The following is a 23,918-nucleotide window of genomic DNA, read 5'->3' on the forward strand; positions in this document are numbered from 1 at the left end:
TAACCAATCATTAATAATTATACCTTCTGTACCTACACCTATACTAAACCTTCCCCATACCTTGAATGTCCAGTAGGGGTCCCATAAGGTTCTTTTCTTGGACCAACATTATTTACATTTTATATCAATGACTTACCTAATGCATGTCCTGGCATGACCATTCAAATTATTTTGATTGCTGTAATTTATATATGTACTAAAGACACCCAAGAAGCCTTCTTACTTCTAATATCTGCAATGAGCCATGTGCAGCATTGCCTCACTAAATCTTGTCTCTTATCAAATACTAAAAAACTGTGTGTAAGTTGTTCACAAAACAACTAGTGGAGGTGAAACATTCCAATGTGTTCCTGAAAGGGGAGGATTTTCTAAGTGAATATCTCCATCTACTGTTTGTAATGAGTCTCTACACCACACACCAGTATGAAAAAATGAATTTGAATGAGGCTGTACTACACAGATATCAATTAAAATTAAACGCCATGATAATTGTACTGTTATACTGATGCTCTGTTCTAATTAAAAACAAATTTGTCATGTATAGGTTTGACTGTAAATGTATTAAAACAATGTATATTAACATTATATATTATTGCCACTCAAGTTTTTTGTCAAGACATGCCAGTTTTATTTGCCTTATTATCAGTGTCATGTGTGGATTTAACATAAATGATTTAAAATTATTTCATGCATTTTCTCTGGATAAGCATCATATATTAAATGTAGATTTAGGTTCATTGTTTTATTTGAGTAAATGATTTAATCTTTGAAATATATACTTCATACTATCAGTAATATGATAATTTACCAAAAGCGAACATGTTGGAGTAAACACTGTAATAAAAATTTCAAAATATCTTAGGGTTTTCCTACTGCTATAATTTGTATTGAGAAATGTATCCTTATGTGCTATATGTAAATGTCATTGATGGTTGCTCTGAATTGTTGTCTGCCAGTTTGCTGGGTCCCTAAATTCTTAATATTAATTAATATTAATTGTAATGTTGCTAATAAATAATTTAATAATAATTTATAGATCAATTATAACTAATTGTCAACAGCATCTGCTGTGTTGTGGGGTTGAGAAAGTTGCATTAGCTAGTGTTTATCTTTAGATAAACAAAAGTAAATAAATAAATAACAACAATGTAATCCAGAGAGTGTTCAACCTTGCTGTAGAACAGTGATAAATAATTAATTCAAAAAGACATTAGTTACAGCTTTATTTTTTCCACAATTAAAAGCAATATTTTTTGTCAAAAGTTTATTTTTTAATTTATTTTAGCAAAACATTTTAGCAAACCATTCACCATTAAAAATGTCTCCTCAGTATGAGACCCTCCAGTTGGTGACGTCCCTGCTCAAAACAAACAAAAAAACAAAAAAATGTGGAGATTCTTGGCAGTTAGTCTACTACAAGATACTACAATACCCAACATTCTATGCATACAACATCAACGCGATTTGCGCCGACTCACTGAGTTGTGTAGTTGCCCCTGCTCTCTCCTCCTTTCAATGTAAGATGGTGGTTAGTGTTGTAAGTTGGTAGGCAGCACTTTTACTTGCAGAGAAAAGGCCAGTTGTTATCTTAAGACATATGCTATCAACCCCCACAGATCGTAGCCTTCTGTAGGGGAGTTACTGTCCCATACGCCAGACTTCTCCCTCAACATCCTGGTGAGGAATCTCACTCACAGGCAGGGTGAGTATCCTGATTATCCCAATTAAGACAAAGCCATAAACTACGCTATCCATTGAATTATCATTGTCTTTGGAAGACATGCCTTATACAGTTGTCAAGCGACGGTTCATCCGTCACAGGCGCTGCTTGGGGGATAGCCGAAGCAGCGTCATTAACGATTCGTTGGTTTTTCGGTTATGACTGGCTCTGCCGGCTAAGTGCAGGCCGTGTAAACTCCTCTTCCTGACAGACTTATATGAGGAATAAAACTTATAAACAACACGTTCGTGTGCGGAGATATACTACTGTGTTTTGGTAACGTTGGCGGGGGATATCATGCCATTGTGAGCGTTGTATTCCATGCTAAAGCTGGCTACAAGAAAACGCAACCCAGCGTACGTCCTACAAGTCAGTGAGTAGTTAGCGGCTTTCCCGGCTGGTAGCTTGTTACCATAGCTGGTTAGCTTAGCTTAGCCCGTCAGGAGCACTGGCAGCGCCCAGATGAAGTGACAGTTCACTTGGCACATAAGTGATAGCAAAACTGGTGGTTCTTATCTTCAAATCAATGCTTACTCTAATTTCATACCTTACTGTAACTGCGTGAAACTTCAACAAGAGCGTTATTTGTCTATCTATGTATTAGCTAAGAGGGGTACAAACTTTGCATACTTAACCTCAACTAGTTTGGCGCATTCTGTAGATTTGCACAGTTCCGAGCTACTCTGATCTTAGATGATGAATAACAGAGTATCAGTCTTGTTCCAAGCATGTAGCTATGAAAGGATAAAAGCAGACTAGGACCGATGGTCAAAGTGAGTAACTGTTAATCAACTGCTGGGGTTTCTTAACTGTTGTGCAAAGGTGCTACTTTTAGCCTCATCACCAAAGAAAACACCACTGCTGTTGAATGACTGAATAAGTAAAGGGTCAAAGATTGTGCTTGTCTGTGTTTGTGTTGCAGTGCTGTTATATTCTCCTCACAGCTCAGTGTTGACAGACGATGCTCTCATCAGACTCATTCTGCTCTAAAAGGTTAGCTGTCCACAAGCCAGCACCAGAAACACACAGTGGTATGACAGGATTGCTGACGTGGCTTTACTTCACAATTTGTTCCCCATATTCATGGTAATTTACAGTTTTAATGTAGGTGATTGTAGCACTTTTTATTTCTCTCCCCATTTTGTAATTGTCACCTCTTGTGTTGTGTGTTGCAGTGATGGAATCTGGTCCTGTTGTCTTGCATGCCTCACTTGGCCTTCCAGTGATAAGAACTTGCTTGCTGAGAGAAATGGGCAGGGTGTTGTGTTTTGACTTTGACAGAACTGTTCTTGCCTTCAACACCATCTGTCAGAATGCAAAGGTGCCTTGAGGCAAAATGTTTCTGTCACATCTTAGAACTAATTACACAACTTTGTTGTTAGAGATATTAGGCTGCCTTCCCCTTTTGAAAAATAAGTGTTGCAGATTGGCAAAGGCAACACTTCCACATAAGTATTCTCCACAGTTAACAGTGGATCAAATGAGTCCATGAATGAATGTGAAAGATATCTCATAGTGATGAATCCACAGAGAGTTATTACCAACTCTAGCATTTCTAAGCTCTATCATGCAGCTTTCTAGCCTCATTTAGCTTGTTTTTGGATGTATGAGCCTACAAACACCACTTATTAGCTTTGGTTCCCAACCTTTTCCAACTCATGGCCCATCTGAAAATCTCAAAAGTGTTGGTGACCCACAACTGGCCCTGTAACAATATGGAGGCCAAATAATTTGTTCTCAGAGCACTTTTTATTTTAATGGTAATGATGGAACTTTCAGGACTGAACTGAAAGCAGGGGAAACATGTAGGAGGCTATTTTTTTCTTTTTGTTTGATGGGGGAGAGGGTACTTGTGTCTCCTTCTGTCTCTTGACTCTCTTTACTTTAAATTCTTCCTATTGCTAACCAGCTATCTGTTTTGATACTCCAGCTCTTGTCATAGATGTAATCTGCTAGCATGGAAGCAGCTAAGATAGCAGTATACAATGTGGAAAAAGAACTATGAAAACAGTAGCAGTTTTTAAGATTTTTGTGTGTAACCCCATTTCCCAAAAAGTTGTGACACTGTAAAATGTAAATAAAAATAGAATGCTATGATGTGCAAATCATGTAAACCCATATTTAATTGAAAATAAAACAAACAAAGCATATCAAATGTTGAAATCGTATTGTTTTATGAAAAATACATGCTCAATTTGAATTTGATGCCAGCAACAGGTTTCAAAAGGTTGGGACAGGGGCAACAAAAAATTAGAAAAGTTGTTTGATATGTTGTCTTAAATATGAGTTTACATGATTTGCAAGTCATCATCTGTTTTATTTACATTTTACACAGTGTCACAACTTTTTATGAAACAGGGTTTTGTGTGTGGTGGGGTGGGGTGGGGAGGGTGGGCGGTTACTAATTATCGGCCTGGCCGATTATTGGGGGCCGATACTAGGCATTTTGCCTATTATCGGTATCGGCGTTATATTTGAACGATCACCGATATTATTAAGTAATTTCAAAGTGGGCTACTGTGGCTCCGCTGCCGTCTCTTCCTCTGTACAAATTGCTCTCAAGCAGCTGCTTCATTTAATGTCCCGCCCACAACAATCTCTGATTGGCTAGATGTCACGAGTAATAGCCAATCAACGCTGAAGCCTTGCTGTCACTCACGTGACACTCACGAGCACAGCGTGAAACCCTAAGGAGGAAGAGAGAGGAGAGTTTCCGCTGAGCGTGGGCAGTTGCTGAGGATTGAAGGTAAAGCAGCTGATGTTTCCCAAGTAAAGACATTACAGTCCTCCACAACGAAGTTGCAAAACACCACGTAGTGCATGTGAGCTACCTCTATAATGAAAAGCCTGCTCGGTTTCCCAGTTCCACCGCTGAAAATGTCCAAATAACGAACCTTGTTGTGGTGATAACGTGAGCCTGCAGTGTTACCTGTAATGACCAAGTTAATAACGTTATGTAGCGGAGACAGCTTATGTTGCAACAGGGACTTATTTGCGCTTCCATGCTGCTTATCTTACTTAGTTACATTACAGTACTGAAATGACTCATCCCTATGAGACGGTGTTTTCACGTGTTATATATAATGTTAGCTGACAAGAACGTGGAGTCCCCTGCTGCTAATTTGAATGCATTACCAAACATCCATATAAATGACTAGAAAATAAATAGGCTGTGCCATTATTTCTTTCACTTAGCTCATAAGAGGGCAGTTCCAGAATTGGAGGACAGTTTAGGCAGCAACATTTATTAATTAATTCTCTATTATATTGAGCACTTATTTGGGCGGGGCCTAAACGGGGTACTGGTGACGCACTTGGACCCCCACTTAGCATATCCAGCCCGTAAAGCTGTAATGGTATAAAAGTATGGAGTGTTCTCCCCCTCAGTGTTATTGCTGGTTAGTAATACCAACGGTGTGGTGTTATTAGTAATTACAAAATAATGTATGAATTGATAATCATTGTTATTCACTCATGACGTTTCCCTTCTTTCGACGAGAAGGATAAAAAAAATTAAACGCAGGTAAACCCGCTATTAAAAGCCGATACACTACCAGTCGAGTTTGTCTTTCTGTTCGGACTCAGTACACACAACTGCAGGGAGCGATGTCACCTCTGCACTTAGAGCACACACACACACACACATACTTGTACTTCTATCTTTGTGAGGACACTCATTGACATAATGCATTCCCTAGCCCCTGACCCTAACCTTAACCTAAACCTAATTCTAACCATAACTCTAAAACCAAGTCTTAACCCTCAAAATGTGATTTTAAGGTGTCTCAAAAAGTGAGGACCGGCCAAAATGTCCTCACTCTGTTAGTAAAATACTTTTTGTGGTCCTTACTATGTAGCAAGTACAAGTGTATACACACACACACACACACACACACACACACACACACAGTGGAGGGAGAGTGAGCTGCTAGCCGCCCTGCAAACTGGTGAAAGTCTGTCAAAGTGTCGGAGCCTCCGTATGAGATGTTTTGGTCTGTGATTGTGTGTTTTTAAAACTTTCAGAGCTCCAGCTCACTCTTTCATCCCCACCATCAGTGTAGCCGCGGAGTGTCTGGTGACAGGTGTGTGTCTGTTTCCTCTGAGAGATGTTACAGCAGGAAAAGAGGCGAAAATTAGCGGGTTCACCCGGGTTTTGTGTTTACATCAATGCCGATCGGAGCAGGAGCTAATAAATACCCGTGTCTACTGCAAATTAATGTAACCTGGCTGTGAATGCCGATTAAACCCTTAATCATTGCCGACAAAAGCCCGATGTTAGCGGCTCTCAACAGGTTTTTTGACCTGTGGAAAATGGGCTAAGTTAGCTCCGTGTTTATCTTATAAGCTAGTTTTCTTACCGATGCCGGCATCGAAATAGATAAGGTCCAGGCCATCAGACAATTTAGAGCAATTTGTAATGTGAAAATATATACAACACGTGTGTGTGTGTACAATCAATATAGCTGTTGGACGCAGTCATGTTTCCTTTCAGCATAAATTTGTTAGACCGTTAAGCGATGCGGAAGTTCTCCCGACAGTGGGCGTGGTTTCAGTGCCTCAGCGGACAGGCCCCCAGCGTTCCAGAGTTGATTATATTGCTTATATTTGGCAATATTTTTATTCATTCAAATTTGGCAGGGGGTTTAATATGCCATTTTTCTGTGGTATGGAAAAGTCAGAACTCATGTTTTTCTGCTTTACAGAATCTTTAAGCAAAAGGTATTAATGGCATTAAACCATCTATTAATTTGATTTGTCCAGCTCAGGCATATATTTATTTATTTATTTATGTATTGATAAACATAAAAGGCATTTATCCAAAGTTTTGTGTTGGAGTGAAATTCAAAATTTTGACAGATTTTCATTTTTACCGTAAATGCATTTCGGCTCCAAATATCAGTTATAGGCCTCATTAACTACTAATAATTGGTATCGATATTGGCCGTGAAAAAATATATCGGTCGACCCCTTATATATATATATATATATATATATATATATATATATATATATACGTATATACGTATATACATACGTATATATACATAATTTTGAATTGCTGTGAAATTGAATTGTTGCTATAAAGAGCTGACTATCAATCCTCAGTATTTTTGGGTACTCAAATATGTCTGTGGCAATGTCAAAATGTTCTGCTTATGTTAAGATAATGCTTAACATTTGAGTTATTTGATCTTTTTTGTTAAATCAAAAAAGGGCTTTGTATATTTTGTTTTTCAGGATGTCCGAATGATCTAGTGGTTAAGATTAACTACACTTACCCTTGTTAAGTTCTGTGTGTGTCTGATGTGTTATACATTGCGCCTCTCATCTAAAATCACTCACTGGAGTGGCATTATACCAGCTTTGTTTGATTCATTGTAGACAAGGCATAAGGAAGGGTCTTTTTAACAGCAATATAGCAGGATCTCTGTTTAAAAGGGACTCATAATGTACCTATGATAGTGTTATGTATCATATGTAACTTTTGCTCACTTTTGAGAAATTACTTCATACTCTTGACCTGTCTGGTAATGTCTTAATAAGCAATGTACCCAAGGCATAATAAGGTTTGAAGTCTCCTGCAAAGAGCTCTGTGTATTGGGCGTGGCCTACTTGTATTTTCTGTATGTTTTTTCCTCTGCCTGTTTCTTCAGCCTAACACTGCCTCTGTGTCTGGAAAGGCCCTCCTCTACGGAAATAGGTGTATATCTTTCTTTTATGATTTTGCAAACAATGCATTTCAGTTAATCATTAGTGAAAAAAATTCAGAGTGAGCTTTTTTTAAGTTTCTTGTATGTACTTTATTTTTAACAGGACTGTTCTGTATTTATTGCCTTGCTGTCTGTGTTTGTCAGTGATGGTGTGAGGCTGGCTCTTTCAGCAGAACCTGTGTAGGAAAGTATGCTTATGTGTTGTAAGTAGGGCTGTCAATCGATTAAAATATTTAATCATGATTAATCGCATATTTTTAATCTGTTCTAAATGTACCTTAAACTGATTTTTTTCAAATTGTAATACTCTTTTCAACATGAGAATAGACAAATGCTTGCTTTAGGAAACAAAGTCATGTTTATTTATTGCTACAATGAGAAATACTCTCAGTTCAAGTAACTAACATGTGCAAACTGCATTGTAAAACAAGATGCTGAAATAAGCTAAAACAAAAGCCCAACAAAAAAGAGCAGACTAAGGATTATGTCAAATATGGGTCTCAAATTTATTACAAATTTATAAGATACCAGTTTATGGAAGTTTGTAGGTGATAGTCTTGTAATCATAAAAATATCTTCCAAGGCCCCTTTTATTTTTGTTACCATGTTTATACACAGAGGCCATTAAGGGCATTTAAAAAAACCTTTTCTTTCCCCACCAAAAAATTACTTGCTGTCATAGCAACAAGAAAAAAAGCGTTTAATGTACTGTTAAATTATAAGGAGATAACTGGAAGAAATTTTGATGTATCATCAAATAATGTTTTTCTGCTGACCAAACCCATTTAAAATATATAAATGTGTAGTCCCACCATTTTAAAGCCAGAGGATCAGTGGCAGAGGAGGTTCCTGAACAGAGGCCTGATGGATTTTCCTGAGCCTTTAACTGATGTGAGCTCCTTAGATCATCGGGACAAAACAGGATCGACATGCCCTGTGTATAATTCCCCATAATGTATGCTACTGCTAGTTTAGAGAACTGGCAATTTCATGCCAGGGACATGTTTGAAATATCTAAACCTCCAAAGAGTATCTAAACCTCTATAAACAGCAGTATGAAGCTGTACTGTCCACTTAGACCAGATTATGTTATTTTATTGGATGACTTTAAAAACAATTTACGATTGAATGGATCATACAGCCATTTTCACAAAAAGGTTCCATTGTGCGTTTGTGCGTAGAGGCTCCCTGTACTACAGAAAATAACATCTCTCAGGTAGAAGGTGTGTGGCTTTGGTAGGATCTACAGTACCATTAAAAAGTCCAAACCTTAGTGGATGAGAAAAGTCTTAGTCAACCAAGTTTTGATTGGTTTGTGGTCCCCAGAGAAAAAAAAACTCCACAGGAACTGGCGACACTTGGCCACTCAGTTAGTCATGGACACACATCATTTACACAATTGGTCCCTGTGGTTATTAGATAGTAATGTAACGAGCATCTTGGGTTTAACTAACTGGATATATTTAGTAATAAATTAATAAATGGGACATAGAGAGTAGGACGATGAACAGCAGCAGCACCTTCTTTATTCAGTGTGTTTCCAACAGTGGAGTTGTGGTGCTCTCTGGTGGACAAACAATGCAGTAGTGACACTAATAATAAAATAGCCCAAGCATTTTTGGCTTCCTATTACTACAGTGTCTTGTTACTTATCAGCTGTCCCGAATGCCAAGACTGATTTATCTGCAATTGGCTTAAACTTGCTGATGAAGTCAGCCCGCCATTGTATCGCCAGTGTATCGTCAGTGTATTGGTCGGGCCCTAATATTCCTATAACTGTTTTTGTAACACCAAGTTATCAATATGTTTAGGCTGCTGAAAAACAAACAAAAACACAAGAGATTATGTCTTACTTTAATTATTTACCTTCCTATACCTAATGCCTGATAACCACATAAAAGCAGATAAGTAGGAAGACGTTTTTCCTGCCTTTAGTAGAATGGCTGAATGCAAAATTTGTCTCTTGAACCCATTGCATGCCCAAAAGCACACAGAAGGAGGCACGATTTGGCTTTAGAAAACAGGTTTAAGTTCCTCCCCAGACATGTTAAAAAAAAAGAAAAAATAATCAAAATAATCAAAATTGTCTGCTATGATTAATATTTAGTTTACCATGGTTTTCTATATAAAAAGTGGAAAAAATGGAAAACTGGGTCTGGAGCACATCTACTCTGACTTCCTCATTGAGAAATCTGGATCAGGCCTTGTGCCCCACCCACCACCTGCTTGCTCAAGGTGAAACAGCAGTATCAAGATGGTTAGAGGAGGAAATATCAGAAAGACTCAGCCACATGTTTGAGCCTCAGTCAGACCCAGACTCAGATGAGGAGTCTGTTGAGACCAGAATCAAAGTTCTCCATACATTAAATTTAAATTAATAACTTCTGATCTCCCCCCATTGGAATTTTAAATATTTTTTCCCATTAACAGCAGGGCCTGAAGATGACGATGGTTGGACCCTTGGACATTGATGTCTTCAACTGATTGATACTGAGACATTTTTTGGTGGATATGTGTCAAGTACATAAACTCCAGTCTATTTCATATCCTCTGTGTTTGCTCCAGATACACCTTATTGTGTTTAAACACTGGAACCACACTGTGTTGGAAATAAGTCAAATGCCAGTCAGTGCATTTGAATGACATGACATCTTGCATCTGTCTAATATATGGCAGTTGGACAATGCTAGTGCTGCTTCTTTAGCATTGCTGATTCAGATCATCAGGAGAGCAGTCTTTGATATGCACCTGACGTCAAAGCTTCAGACTTTGTATTCAGTGCACCAGTTCATGCTGAACAACACAAGAAAACAGCATGACAGGTTATAAACTTTAATAAACCAACTCTATCTGCAAACCTAACTTTAACTGAAACAGGATGGTTGAAAAAAAGTTCAGAGTAGAATGATGCACTCCCTGCTTCTCTATCATCATCATCATAGACGATGACAATAGGCATTGGAATCCATGTTTTACAGGTAGAACCTGAGATCTAACCTGCAAGATGCAATTTTACGGTGTAGTGGCTGTTGTATAGATTGTAGTTTAAGTTTTGTTGCATTTCTCTTCAGTATTTAGCTAAGCTCCTGTTGATCTCTGCTCCAGTGTCTACAGCTGCTCCTGCCCCTCTCCTGTGAAAGCTGTCCAGTCCAGAGAAGTGGAATCATAGAATGAGCCGAAGCCCCGAGGTGAAGGACGTCCCGATGGAGTGCCCGCTGTGTATGGAACCACTGGAGATCGATGATGTCAACTTCTTCCCCTGCACCTGTGGATACCAGATCTGCCGCTTCTGCTGGCATCGAATCAGGATGGATGAGAACGGTCTCTGTCCAGCCTGCAGAAAGGTAGAATCCTGCCCAGCCTGGCACAGTGGAGCACCAAAAAAATGGAGAATTTACTCATAATAAATTATGCTAGTCAAACTGAAAGAGATTCATTCATATCAGTTATGGAAGGCTTAATGCTAACTCCTGATTTAGGTATGTTAGACAAATACACCATTTGAAGGTGACCAGCATGCCCAACATTAAATCTCCTATTGAGTATATTTTTACAGAAATATAGGGCTTTATGTAAGAAATCATATTAATTAATTTATCTGTAAAATGGCAATCAAAATTCGCAGAGCCCACAGAAATGGCTGCAAAAATTTCTTGTCAGTGGACCGCCTCCTCTCACATTTCATCCATATTAAAAACAGATCTGGGAACACAGTGCCATGTTCAAAAAGAAGTCTGACAGGGCAAAAAACATAGGCAGTCAGACAATCAGAGCTGTGGGTTAATAATGGGGCTGTTGCTCTGTCACTTAGCTTGACTGTAGTTTAGAATGGATCCAGCTAACCCAGAAGTTGGCAGGGTTTTAAACCGCAGGCTGTTGGCCTGATTGCTGTTTCAAAATGAGCACAGGTTCAGCTCAGCTGTACCGACAGTATGAGCTGGCCGACACAGCTGAACCTCATCATGTAGCACAGTGGGAGTAGGTAGGTCTGGTCACTTACCAGCATGCACTGCAGCAGTGCAGTTATCATGTTATCATGTTATTATGATCTGCATTGTGTTCTGTGATTCCATGTTGTTTGTACAGGTAATGTAAAGTACTTGACTGTTGCACTGTGTGAACTTTGTGTTTAAAGTGCAGCCTATTACCCTCCAATCGTTCTGGTAGCTGTTTATATGATACGCTATTGTTGCAGTATTTCACATGTGGAATCACACAAAGCAGAAAAACACATATGATTAAACTTCGCATTCCATACTGTATGTACCTACTAGTTATAATGGAGGAGCTAAATGAATAATAACACATCCATGTCTGTAACCTCGGCTCTCCAAAGAGGATAAGTAACTGCTAGACCTCTCTCACAACTATTATTTTCTCAAAGAAACTATGTTCAGAGCTCTGTTAATTTAAATTCCAAACCAATTAATTAATTAATTAATTCCTGATTTTAATATATTTCTGAATTCCTCATTCATTTCCTCTTAAGTTCAGAATTGCATTTTTCTTGAATAAATTTTAGTTCAGTTCTAGAGTTTTTTTTCTTCACAGTCAACCACATAGTATTGATATATATGTTGTTTTTTGTTAAAAATGTGGAATCTGAATGGAGAATCTAGTGCATCCAAATCCAGGACTCCTCAACTCCTGTATCCATCACATCAGTGATCAGACAGTTGTCCTCCCCCAGATCGACTATACAAACAAAAACATCTGCACACTGTACAGTTTACTTCAGTGAGTGTCCATCTTTTACTGTATGCAGATGAAGAGCAAGGACTTGCAGTTATCTTCTAATCATTTATCGGGCTTACTGCTGACTCATAAACATAACACAAAACATGCCTGTGCCTCACAATAAAGTTTCTAATGGCAATATTTCACGTTTCGATCTCTCAGAATCACGTAACACAACTGCTTCAGTGCTGAGTTTCTGTTATACATATACATACATATATACATATATTTTTCTTGTGTTCACAGTCATGAAAGTGAGCATGAGCTAATATCGTTTTTAGCTAGCACCAACAGAGAAAATGCATTCACCTTTTCTTTCCTCTCAGACTCCTCCCACAAACACCTGGAGCCCTCCTCTTGGCTTTTTGCCAAACTGTAACATTAATTAAACATTTGATTTAACTGATTATCTGTTACACATAGAACTCACACCGCTGTCAGGATACCTGACAGGTAGAACACTTAATTGGGGATGTTTTCCTTAAATGATGCGTGTGTTCCGCAGCCGTACCCAGAGGACCCTGCAGTGTACAAGCCTCTGTCACATGAGGAGCTGCAAAAGATAAAGAACGAGAAGAAGCAGAAACAGAATGAGAAGAAGCAGAAGATCACAGAGAACAGAAAACATCTGGCCAGCGTCCGCGTGGTCCAGAGAAACCTGGTGTTTGTGGTGGGGCTATCTCAGAGGCTGGCTGACCCTGAGGTGAGAGACACACACACACACACACAGGTATTCACAGTGTATGTTGCAGTGATGAAATTGGCCATCAGAAACTGCTGTCTACCCAAATCAAAAATAAATAAATAAATGTAGAAATGTAAAAATATACTAAAAAATTCACGAATACATAAAAAAAAATGAATAAGTAAATGTCAAAAATACAGAAATGGCCTTTTTCATTCTGTATTTATTTATTTATTTATGCTTATGTCATTTTTTTGGCCTACCACGTCCCATGTCTCACTTTTACAAGAGAAAAGGCTTCATTGATGAAGACTCTTTGGTTTAATGGTAATTGTCTTGTAGTCAGGGTCGTCAGTATTATTCAGTCTTTTTTATTTGTATAGGCCTATTTTGTTAAGCCAAACTCTACCAAAATTACCTTTAAATGAACAGTATACATCCTACAATTAAGACTGAAGAATGGTTCAATGGATTGTGGGGACATGTGGGTACAGCACAAAATCCTTCATGTGTCAAGTTTGATTCCTTGTCTGTAATAAAGTCATCAAGTTTGACTAAAGTCAACCACACATTTGGGTTTACTTTCCTCCTGAACACTGTGCTCCACATGTGTTATGCTGCTTTATACTGTATTCCTGGATCTTTTAGATAAAACAGTAGCAGTCGTGTTAAACTTAAAAAAAAAGATCTTGTGTCCAATGCTCTAGAAACTGTCGGGTGCACTGCAGTAGCTCTGCAGAGTTGGTCATAGTTAACTCTACTGTACCAATTATGTTCTGCTTTGCTGGAAATAAATTGTTACTCTAAGTGAAAAATCTGAATAGAAAAAAAATATGTACAGTAAACATCTGAAAGTCTTAATAAATTGGCACACACTGGCCCATGGGTTGATGGATCCCTGTCTTAGAACAGATGAGCAGCGGCTCCTGAATGTTTTTTATGAGTAAAATGCTCAAACAAATATTTGCTTGTTGAGACTTCTGCTTCCATGCTAACCATACTACCAGAGGGCAAAAATCCATCCCAAGAGTCCGAACTCCAAACCTCCATCTGTGTGCTGCAGTCTAATAGAGAGTAACAGAGGCTGAGCAGCATAATAGAAACGGTGAAATGGCTTGATCAACTGGTTAAACAACTGCAGCAAGACATACATTTTCTTATATATATGTATACACACACACACACACACACACACACACACACACACACACACACACACACAATGATCAGCCATAACATTATGACCACCAGCCCTGACCTGTCAAGGCATGGACTCCACTCCATTCTTGAACTATTTTTGCAGTGTGGCAGGGTGCATTATCCTGCTGAAAGAGGCGGTGGACACAGGTCAGCATGGGTACCCTGACCCCTTTCTATCGGAACCAGCATTAACTTTTTCAGCAATTTGAGCTACAGTAGCTCTTCTATTGGATTGGAGAACACGGGCCAGCCTTCGCTCCTTGACCGCCCATGACCACCGGTTCACCAGTTTTCCTCTCTTGGACCACTTTTGGTAGGTTCTGACCACTGCAGACCAGGAACATTCCACAAGAGCTGCAGTTTTGGAGATGCTCTGACCCAGTCGTCTAGTCATCACATTTGGCCCTTGTTGCTCAAATCCTTACGCTTGCACTTTCTTTCTGCTTCCAACACATCAACTTCAAGGACAAAATGTTCACTTGCTGCCTAATATATCCTATCCACTGCCAAGAGCCATTGTAACAAAATAATCAATGTTATTCACTTCACCTGATCAGTGTATATAAAAGAAAGTGTTTTTGGTTGGTGGGGCTTATTTGTTGTCTCTCCACACTGGCAGTTAAACTGAATCTTCAGATCATCAATATTAGTATTAACTACTGAGCAGCTCAAAGTCTCTCTGTGAGGCTCCCTGAATTGCCATTTAGACTCATCCCTGGCCTTCTGCGATTACACAAAATGAAATTTGTGACCAATGACCAATAATGCAATAACCACGATGATGATGATGATGAATGATAATTACATTGAAATTGGAATTGCTTTTTTGTGTTTAACAGGTTTTAAAAAGGCCAGAATATTTTGGGAAGTTTGGGAAAATTCATAAAGTGGTGATCAACAACAGCACATCATACGCTGGTTCACAGGTGAGGCCCTCCACCGCTAACAGCAGGTCAGAATCAGCAGGGGACCTCTATCAGATATATCACTCTCTCTATCACTAATGAAACTGGTTTTTAATGTCAACTTTTTCACTGTTGTCTGGCTTTTTCCCAGGGACCCAGTGCCAGTGCCTATGTCACATATAATAGGTCTGAAGATGCTCTTAGAGCAATGCAATGTGTCAACAATGTCGTGGTAGATGGCAGAACACTGAAGGTAAGCTTGTAGATAGAAGAGAGAGAGTTCATAGAAGGTTCACCAGTCGATTGTTGGCTAACTGTAGAATATCTTTTGTGTTTTGCAGGCTTCTTTAGGAACGACAAAATACTGCAGTTACTTTTTAAAGAGCATGCTGTGCCCAAAACCAGACTGCATGTATCTACACGAGTTGGGGGATGAAGCTGCTAGTTTTACAAAAGAGGAGATGCAGGTCAGTTGAGGTGGAGTAGTAACTTAACTCAAACTGCTAGAATCCAGTGATCTCGCACTCATCAACAGATTTAGAATAATTTTTTCAGTAAGTAATGCAGGTAACCCAACAGTGCAAACAGGAACTGCAAGTAGCCAATCCAATGTGACTTTTCATGGTGCAAATGTGGGCTACTCACTGTTTCCATTGCAGTATAACACATCACCCAAAGCATGATGGGGACCCTGCTGGAAAAATCTTAAGAAAGGGGGGGGATACCTGGAATGACCAAATCTCTGACTGTGAGCTTTTTTGTCTTTATATTACATTTTTGACAGAACCAAGGCTCAGAATGTCCGACAGCATGGGTCCAATGTCCCTGCAAACACTGACATTCAAATCTGTCAATATCCAAAGATTTACTGGTTATACAAAACCTGTGAACACACATCCATCCATTATCTATACCGCTTATCCGTAAAGGATCGTGGGGGGCTGGAGCCAATCCCAACTGACATTGGGCAAGGGCAGGATACACCCTGGCCAGGAAACCCATGCAGACACAGGGAGAACATGTAGATCCACACAGAAAGGTCCCAGGCCTGGGGTTCAAACTCAGAAACTTCTTGCTGTGAGGCGACGGCGCCAGCCACTGCACCACCTCTGTGGACATACATGATGTATGAAATCCAAACAATTTGAAATTGCATACATCTATGCCCAACATTGGCTTTCCTGGGTAATCCATCTCATTCTGATTATATGACATTTCAAGCTAAGACTGTAGTGAATATACCATAAGCCTTTAAATGAAGGGGGAGTGACTCCTGAGCAAGAACAGCCACGAGTTCAAGGCGAGTGGTTAACCTGCAGGCCACCTGTATATTTTGTATATATTTGCCTTAAGTTCCTTCTGTGAGTCCTCACAGTGTGCTGATGTAGTGTCAACAGAACAGAGCTGTCTGTTGGTATTTGAGATTTTGATGTAATGTTTCTGTGAAAACACAGTTCTCTCTAATCTGTCCTTGTGCTTCCAGGCGGGAAAGCATCAAGAGTACGAGCAGAAACTACAGGACCTCTACAAAATCAACTCAACCTTTCTGCATACCCCAGCTGTATCAGGGGACAAACCAAAGGGCAAAGCCAACTCTTTACAGAGGTATTCCAACAGCATCAGTCTGTCTCTGTGTATTTGTATCTGTGTGTCTCAGTAGTTTTGTTTAACATGCCCCTCTCCCTTTCCCTACCATTTGTACTGACATACACACTTTACTCATTGTAAATGAAGATCACAAAGCTTTAAATTATTATATGTGATCTCTCTTTGCCTTTCTGTCCATGTGATGTCAAAGGTCCAACAGCTCCAGTAAAGACAGCTGGCTATTATTACAGCCGTCAGAGAAAACCACCAATGGTCTGTCATCAGACCACAGGAAGAGTCCACCATCAGATGGCTCCGACTCTGAACACTCAACCCCTGAGGGGCCCAAAGCTGACCTCAGCCTTGGCCCCATACCGGACCTCTCTCCTTTCTCTTTCAACTGTGACATTGCTAGGTAAACTGGATAATTAACTTGACAACTCTGCACAAGGTAGACTATTCCTTTCACTGTTTGCTTCTTTGATACAAAGGCTGCATTAACCAGGTATGTCATTCATTTACTTCTAAAAGTCTTGAAGTCATATCTAGAATCAGAATCAGCCTTTATTGGCCACCTGTTTTTGTGCATTCAAGAATTGGATTCCTGTCTCTAGTGGCTCTCACACAGTACACAGTACCAATAACAATGTCCAGATGAAGATAAATAAATAAATAAATATTACTATTGAGCACAATTCAGAAGGGAATGGAAAAAATTACAACATTGAATAAAACATACAATATTTACATCCAGTCAACCAGTAGGAAGCAGGTGGTACAAGATGTGAGAGAGTACAGGGGATGCTGATATAAATATTATTAGTGTAATAAGTGACTTGATATACATACAGTAGTGGTACTGGTTATGCACAGTATGTGCATGTATACATGTCCGTATACAGTATATACAGCCTGCCTGTATTTATATTTACCAAGTGATGGATAGTGTGTGAAGGTATTGTACAATGTGAGTTTACTCTGATTTTTGCAGGTAAGTAGATATTTTAGTATCACAGGGATTGCTTCTGATATTACATGACTGATTATCTGTTCATCAGAGAACTGTTCTCAGCAGAGTGGTGAATAAAGACCATGTTTGCAACTGGTCTTTATTTGTTGGTGCTGGCCACAACCCCAGTAGTTCATTGGGACTCAGCCATTACTGACTTCTATATGACAGTTAACCGTTACTCTGTGTTGGCGCTGACACTAACAATTCTCAGTCTTCTGGTGAGTAAATCTAATCACAATTTTTCTGTTTTATTTCACAGCCCTAGCGACAAACTGCCAGATATGATCAGTATAGGCAACGGTGAAACCTCACAACTGGTAAGAAATAGACTCACTTTGAATTAAATGTGTGTGTGTAAGTGTCCTAAGACTTGGTTGTAGGACAGTCTGACTTTGATGCATCTAAAACATGAAACCGACTGAAAAACACTTGAATGTTAGGATTCATGTCCCTCCCCACTGTTAACCCTTCCTCTATTTTTTTGAACTATTTGTGTTTTTTGTCTCTCTGTGACACCAACTGACTAAATAAAGAAGTAAGAGACTCTACTCTCCTGTGTGCTGTAGCTCCCAGGCAGTGACTTTCCATCCCCCCCTCCTGGCCTCAGTAAGCCCAGCCTGGTGGTTCCCATCAGTGTCACAGGCCACACAGCTTGCTCGCTGTTTGAGGTGGCTACTGCAGAGTCCCAGTCACTGTTCTCAGACAACAGTAACTTCAGGCATCCAAACCCTCTCCCCAGTGGACTGTGCAGCTTCCCCAGTTCCCCACACAGCAACTCCGACTGGCCCACTGCACCAGAACCACAGAGCCTCTTCACCTCAGGTGGGCCTGACGGAGGAATAACTGAAAGAAGCTGTGTGTCTGCTGTTTGTCAAGCAGGGGTTGCATCTGGTTTATCTGTCTGCTGATAGCGGGATGTATTGGTTCTTTACAAAGACTCCAGTTGTATGTCAAACAGAAGGATTGTTTTACAACAACAATGTATGAAATAATTTGAATGCATTGTTACAATGAGCAAGGGGCTGCTATTAGTGATGAAACACAGAGAATTAATAGCTTAGCACCAAACAGCAGACAGACAGTTAGACACTAGCCGGTGAAGATGTTTGAGCATTTAGCAGCTGTAGAGCCAGATATTGTTCTCAGAGACCAAAAACAGCTAAAAGAGAGTGAATATTGAACTTGCATTCAGCAGGTGACACAAACTCAACTATAAATGAATGATAATGTTGCTCCATAATGTGTAAATAAGCAACTGCTTGCTATGTTCACAATATCAAGCTCATAGGTAATGCAGGTTTAAAAATTGCATACTCCATAAAGTGTAACAATAGATAGGTGTTGGCTGCTTGAGAAACATCCGAAGTGAGAGGTTTAAGATTAAGATTAAGATCGATTAAGATTAGTGTATGAATCAACTGTTAAAATGTTAACTGTTCCTTTGTGAAGCCTGGTCACAGCTCTGCTCCTGTGTGTGTGCAGAAACCATCCCGGTGTCGTCATCCACAGACTGGCAGGCTGCATTTGGCTTCGGCTCATCCAAACAGCAACAGGAGGATGATTTGGGCTTCGACCCCTTCGACATCACACGCAGGGCTCTGGCTGACCTCATAGAGAAGGAGCTCTGTGTTGAAGACAGCTTCTTCCCCCAAAGAAACCACAAACCTCTGCTAAATAAAGGCCACGGGCCCCCAGGAGAGCCTCTGCTCTCCAACCACCTCCCTCACTCTCATCATTTTTCCCAGAGTGAGCACCCTCACAGGGGAGGTTACAGCTCCTTCAGCTTCCCCACTCACTTTTCTTCTTCATCATCATCCTCATCATCTTCCTCATCATCTTCATCTTCCTGCTCCTCCACTGTCTTCCCCCCCCCCCCCCTTCTCAGCCTCTCATCAGTCCTGTACGGGCTCCACCTCCTCTTGCAGTAACTTGGTTCATTTGAACCATACAGTCGGTCCAACAGCCTCAACCTCAAACTGCAGCTTCTTTGACTTCACACTATTGCCAGGACATCACAGTACTGGGCTGGGAGGAATCCCCATCACAGGTAAGACTGGATCAGGGAGAGGGAATCTGGGAGATCTGACCTGTACACTTATCGGGGTACCTCACTGTTTCTAATCACTTGAGCATTTTACCATTGGTCAGGGTTGAAGTTGGGGTTGAAATGTTAAAATGGGGAAAACCATTTTTGACCTGCCAGACTGCTTTGAAAGAAGGGAAACAGTGTAGTTTTGGTCACATGTAATATTCATAACACACCCATATCTGAATTGCCAGGCCCAGTGTAGTGATGCATGCCAGTGTTGTTTTCACTCAAAAATCACTCAACACTAATTTAAGTTAAGTATTACTTTTGACATCACACTATTGTAATATATAACCTTGATGACTTGGCAACTTATTATGTACCTACACAGATAAAATCTTAACATAAAAAATATTGTTTTCTGCATTTATAATGTTTCAATTGCTTAACACTTCAAACTGCAACTTTTCAGAAAACTACAACAGTGCTGTAAAACACCACAACAACCTACTGTGAGGTAGAGATGAGTGCTTCCAGTCCAACAATAGAGATGAGTGTGCAGTGTATTCTTTTCTGTGGAGTATTTAGTCTTCAAGGGGACTGTTCCCGCAGAACATGACATCATTTTAATGCACTGCATTGTGGGTAAACATATGCTCCTTGACCACATGGTGGCAGCACACCATTTACTGTAGCATTATTGTAACACAGCAAACATGGTACATATTGAAAAAGTGACCTGACCAGCGCCACAATCAATCAGACAGTCAATTTGTAAGGTGCAGAGAGCTGTTCTTAAAATGTCCCTCATCTCAGTCCACACAAAATAAGAGAAATATAGAAAAGTATTATCACAGTTAGCAGATTGGCCTGATGATGTTTATTGTCTGACAGTCATGGACTAAACCTAAAACTTTACGTTTCTCATATGGAGGCAGGCAACAACAAACAGCCCTGCAAGAATATAACTTTCTATGATATCTCCTTATATTTTTCATAATAGATGACAGGGAATGAAGAACTGGTGGCCTATTATTTACTGTTATATGTATTTTCTTTAATTCATTCTTTCATGTCATTTTTTCAATTTTTTTTCTTTTCTTCCTCCTAAGTCTAAGGCTTATGACCTTTTCATCATTTAAAATTTTTGCACATGATTTTGGTTCAGTTTCAGTCTTAGTCTAGTGATGAAATATACATTTTTGATCATGCAAACGGTAGAAAAAAAACTAAAATCAAGGTTTAGTTTTTACCCACATCACATCAGCAAACTCCATCCGCCAATAAAGACTGTGAGAGGTGTGTCTCGCTGGAAATAATAATGAAGAGTAAAATAAGATGCCATGCAACTATAAAGATTTGACTTAAAGCACAAAATTCTCCTTTATTCTAATTCTGAGTTTTTATGGATTTTCAGAAGTAAATGAACAAGACCAGGTCAAACCTAGTATATGTCTGGACCGCCTAGGGTCAAGGGCTGATTTTATAACCACAATGTCGCCTGACAAAATCACCAAACACATCAGTTAAAGACAAAGACTGAACTTTGATTTCAGCTGTATTTACTGTAAAATGATCACTTAGAAAGTTAGAAGAGACAGAATATCTTTCTTATTGTGTCTGCCACACAGAGCACAGCCTCTGTCTGGGCAGGTCTTTATTTCTAACTCCCTCTGTTTAATATGTAGAATTGGTCATAGCTGTATTTTAGTGTGAAGCCTCCTTTTAAGTTACTCCTGTTTGCCGTGTTAAAGTTACTGCATTACATAATCCAAATTTAACACTTCCTGTAACCATTTCAAATCAAAAGCCCACTTGCATTTCAGTGGGGGGAAATTCACAGTGTTACAGCAGCAAAGTGGCAGTGCAGAAAACAGGAAAGCTGCAGAAACTGCAATAATAAATGATTATGCCTGATTCTGTAACAGTAGATACAGTGGCATAAATAGTCTTTGAAAAACTTGACTCCCAAAATTGTGTTGCTTCTTTTTTCATTGACAAAATCGTCGAAAAAAAGAAGCATTTGTGGCTATAATCATCAAATATAATTTTCTGCCTTAAACTCCACCCTGTGACAGACTACCACCACAGATCACATCACTTTGCCTCTTTGATTCTTCTTCATGTTTGTCCAGGAACTAGTGATGTGCAATACCACTGATCTCCTTTCCGATCCGATGCCAAATAATACCCAAGCTGGCATCACTGATACCAATACAATGCTGATACTTTGTACAAAAGCTTAATATGTTCACAGAAGGGAAATAAATAAGACATCAGACTACTCTTTCTTATTCTTAAATAATAAAGAAAAATACATTTAGTGCACCATTTAGCACTTTAAAAAGATCAAAAGATGTCAGATAGACCAAGAAACTTAGAAGTTGCATGTTAATTGATATTTCAGCATCTGAATCAGGCACCCATTGAAAATGCTCTCCTGTTAGCATCGTTAGCACAGCTGAGCATCTAGGCATCTTGCTTAAAGGCTCACTAAGACTAATTCATTTGCTGGCTAATTCGCTAGTTGACAAGCTAAGTAACAAGCCATATATGGTGAACATAGTCACTGATTAAGTTGTAGTTAGAGCTAACATATGAATAAAAGAACACCAGAATTTCTAACACCTCAAAAAGCAGAAGCACAGACTTCCTCACATTCTGTTAATCAATTAACAGCAAGTCATATTACCATTGGTATTATTTGATATTTGCATAAAAAATCCAACACACAAACATGGTGGAGAAGTCATGTTCAGTAACTCTGTGGTGATGCTGTGTCCTGTGATTACATCTCAGATGCTTGACGGGATTTGTGGCGTCGCCACCGCACCTCACAGTCTTCACACACACATCACAAACTGTGTTTTTGTTGTTCTCAGAGTTCTAGAAGTTCCACACACGACTTTGTTTGTGTTCGGCCATCATCAATGTGAACACTCTGTTCAGTGGCTCATGTATTTGTAGAGCCATAGTTCATAAGACTATAACAGGCAGAAGGAATTATTAGGTATTATTTTGACTAGATCCCGGTGATAGCATTTTTACTTTCTACAGTGTCCCTCTTGATGATAAAAGAATCATTAACCCCAAATTATTGAGTTATTCAAATTGATAGTATTCAAAGCATTCCTCAAATAGAGTTAAGTATATCTATATACTATATCTATATGTTCCCCTGTTATTGCAAATTTGGACTTCTGAGTTGAACTTACCAAATTCAGACTCTTGAAATGTGAGTTCAGACTTGGTGTATTCTCTGTTGTGAAAGAGTTATGTTTACTAACACCAAGCAAACATGCTTTAAATACCAGATCTTGTACTTTTCTGTCTTGTTCTTTTCTGCTTCAGAGCCTAATTATGTTTTAATGTAACATTGTCCTGCAGTACCCTCCGTGCAGTTTGCAGTGTTACCATTAGCAGATTTACCATCATAATTGATGGTACATTTTTTTTGATTTCAGACAGAGAAAGACAAAAGCAGCTTCTCTTGTTTTAGCCTCCGACTGTGGTTTTGCGGGATAAAATACCAGCTTTTGCTAGCAGATTTTATTAGCTGTGGCTAGCTAGCTAATTATTGTTAACTCTGGAAGTTTGCACAATAATGTGGAAAACTTAAGCTATGTATCATGCTACATGACTGAGGCTAAATGGTAATTTTATATAATTTTATAGTACTGTGTTAGTTATCAGGAGAAATGTAAGATTACAGCTATTTTGTTTCCTGTTTGGAGAAATAGACAATTACTTTTTACTTGTACAAGCAACACAGGTGTTAGCTGTATGCTTTATGTTTCACTTTGAGGATGAGGACTAACCTATGAGTGCATCTGTAACGAGTTAAACTGTGTTTGCTGGAGTGTTAAATTTCCCAAAGCCAATGAAGAGGAAGATTGAGCCGTTCCTGTCAGCCTAATTCATAATAAGATCCAGGACTGGCAGCCAGACAGATGGGAAATACTACATAGTAAATGTGATGTACCAGTCCTGAACAGGGCTTTTTATAAAACATGTTATGCTCCCTTGTTCTTTGGAAGCAACAGTGTTTTTTTGCTGTGGTCGAAAGCTAGTTAGCCAAAGTCCAAATGAAGTGTGCAGAGCTGTTTGCATCAGCTCTCATTATGTATCAGAAATTAGCAATGGCTGAACATAAAGTCATGGTTGAAGAACACGAGGTACACAGTCAGACAACCTTTCTCTGATAGCAGTCATAAACCATACCAGGAGTGGCACTAGATAACTTGATTAAAACGGATTCTGAAGGCAGATATTGTTCTCATGAATTAAACATGGCAGCACTTGTTTATCTGGGAATGCAAATGGCAACATAGG

The 23,918-nt window shown here is 39.3% G+C and overlaps 1 protein-coding gene across 1 annotated transcript in view; it reads left to right on the top strand.

Moving 5' to 3' along the window:
- Positions 1-1,371: 1,371 nt before the first annotated feature.
- The window catches only part of cnot4b (CCR4-NOT transcription complex, subunit 4b), a 37,099-nt gene continuing 14,552 nt past the window's right edge, over positions 1,372-23,918 (top strand). Inside the window, exons 1-12 of the mRNA XM_071501911.1 lie at positions 1,372-1,702; positions 10,537-10,775; positions 12,674-12,871; positions 14,893-14,979; positions 15,110-15,211; positions 15,300-15,425; positions 16,442-16,563; positions 16,757-16,960; positions 17,817-17,874; positions 18,124-18,379; positions 19,040-19,432; positions 19,479-19,604. Of these exons, the coding sequence (XP_071358012.1) occupies positions 10,602-10,775; positions 12,674-12,871; positions 14,893-14,979; positions 15,110-15,211; positions 15,300-15,425; positions 16,442-16,563; positions 16,757-16,960; positions 17,817-17,874; positions 18,124-18,379; positions 19,040-19,432; positions 19,479-19,604 (1,846 nt within the window). The 5' untranslated portion in view covers positions 1,372-1,702; positions 10,537-10,601. The remainder of the gene's footprint in view (positions 1,703-10,536; positions 10,776-12,673; positions 12,872-14,892; positions 14,980-15,109; positions 15,212-15,299; positions 15,426-16,441; positions 16,564-16,756; positions 16,961-17,816; positions 17,875-18,123; positions 18,380-19,039; positions 19,433-19,478; positions 19,605-23,918) is intronic.

The sequence above is a fragment of the Trachinotus anak genome, unplaced genomic scaffold (assembly GCF_046630095.1).
Source record: "Trachinotus anak isolate AG129_WGS33_773 ecotype Australia unplaced genomic scaffold, CSIRO_AGI_Tana_v1 ptg000018l, whole genome shotgun sequence".
In the NCBI taxonomy this organism is placed as follows: domain Eukaryota; kingdom Metazoa; phylum Chordata; class Actinopteri; order Carangiformes; family Carangidae; genus Trachinotus; species Trachinotus anak.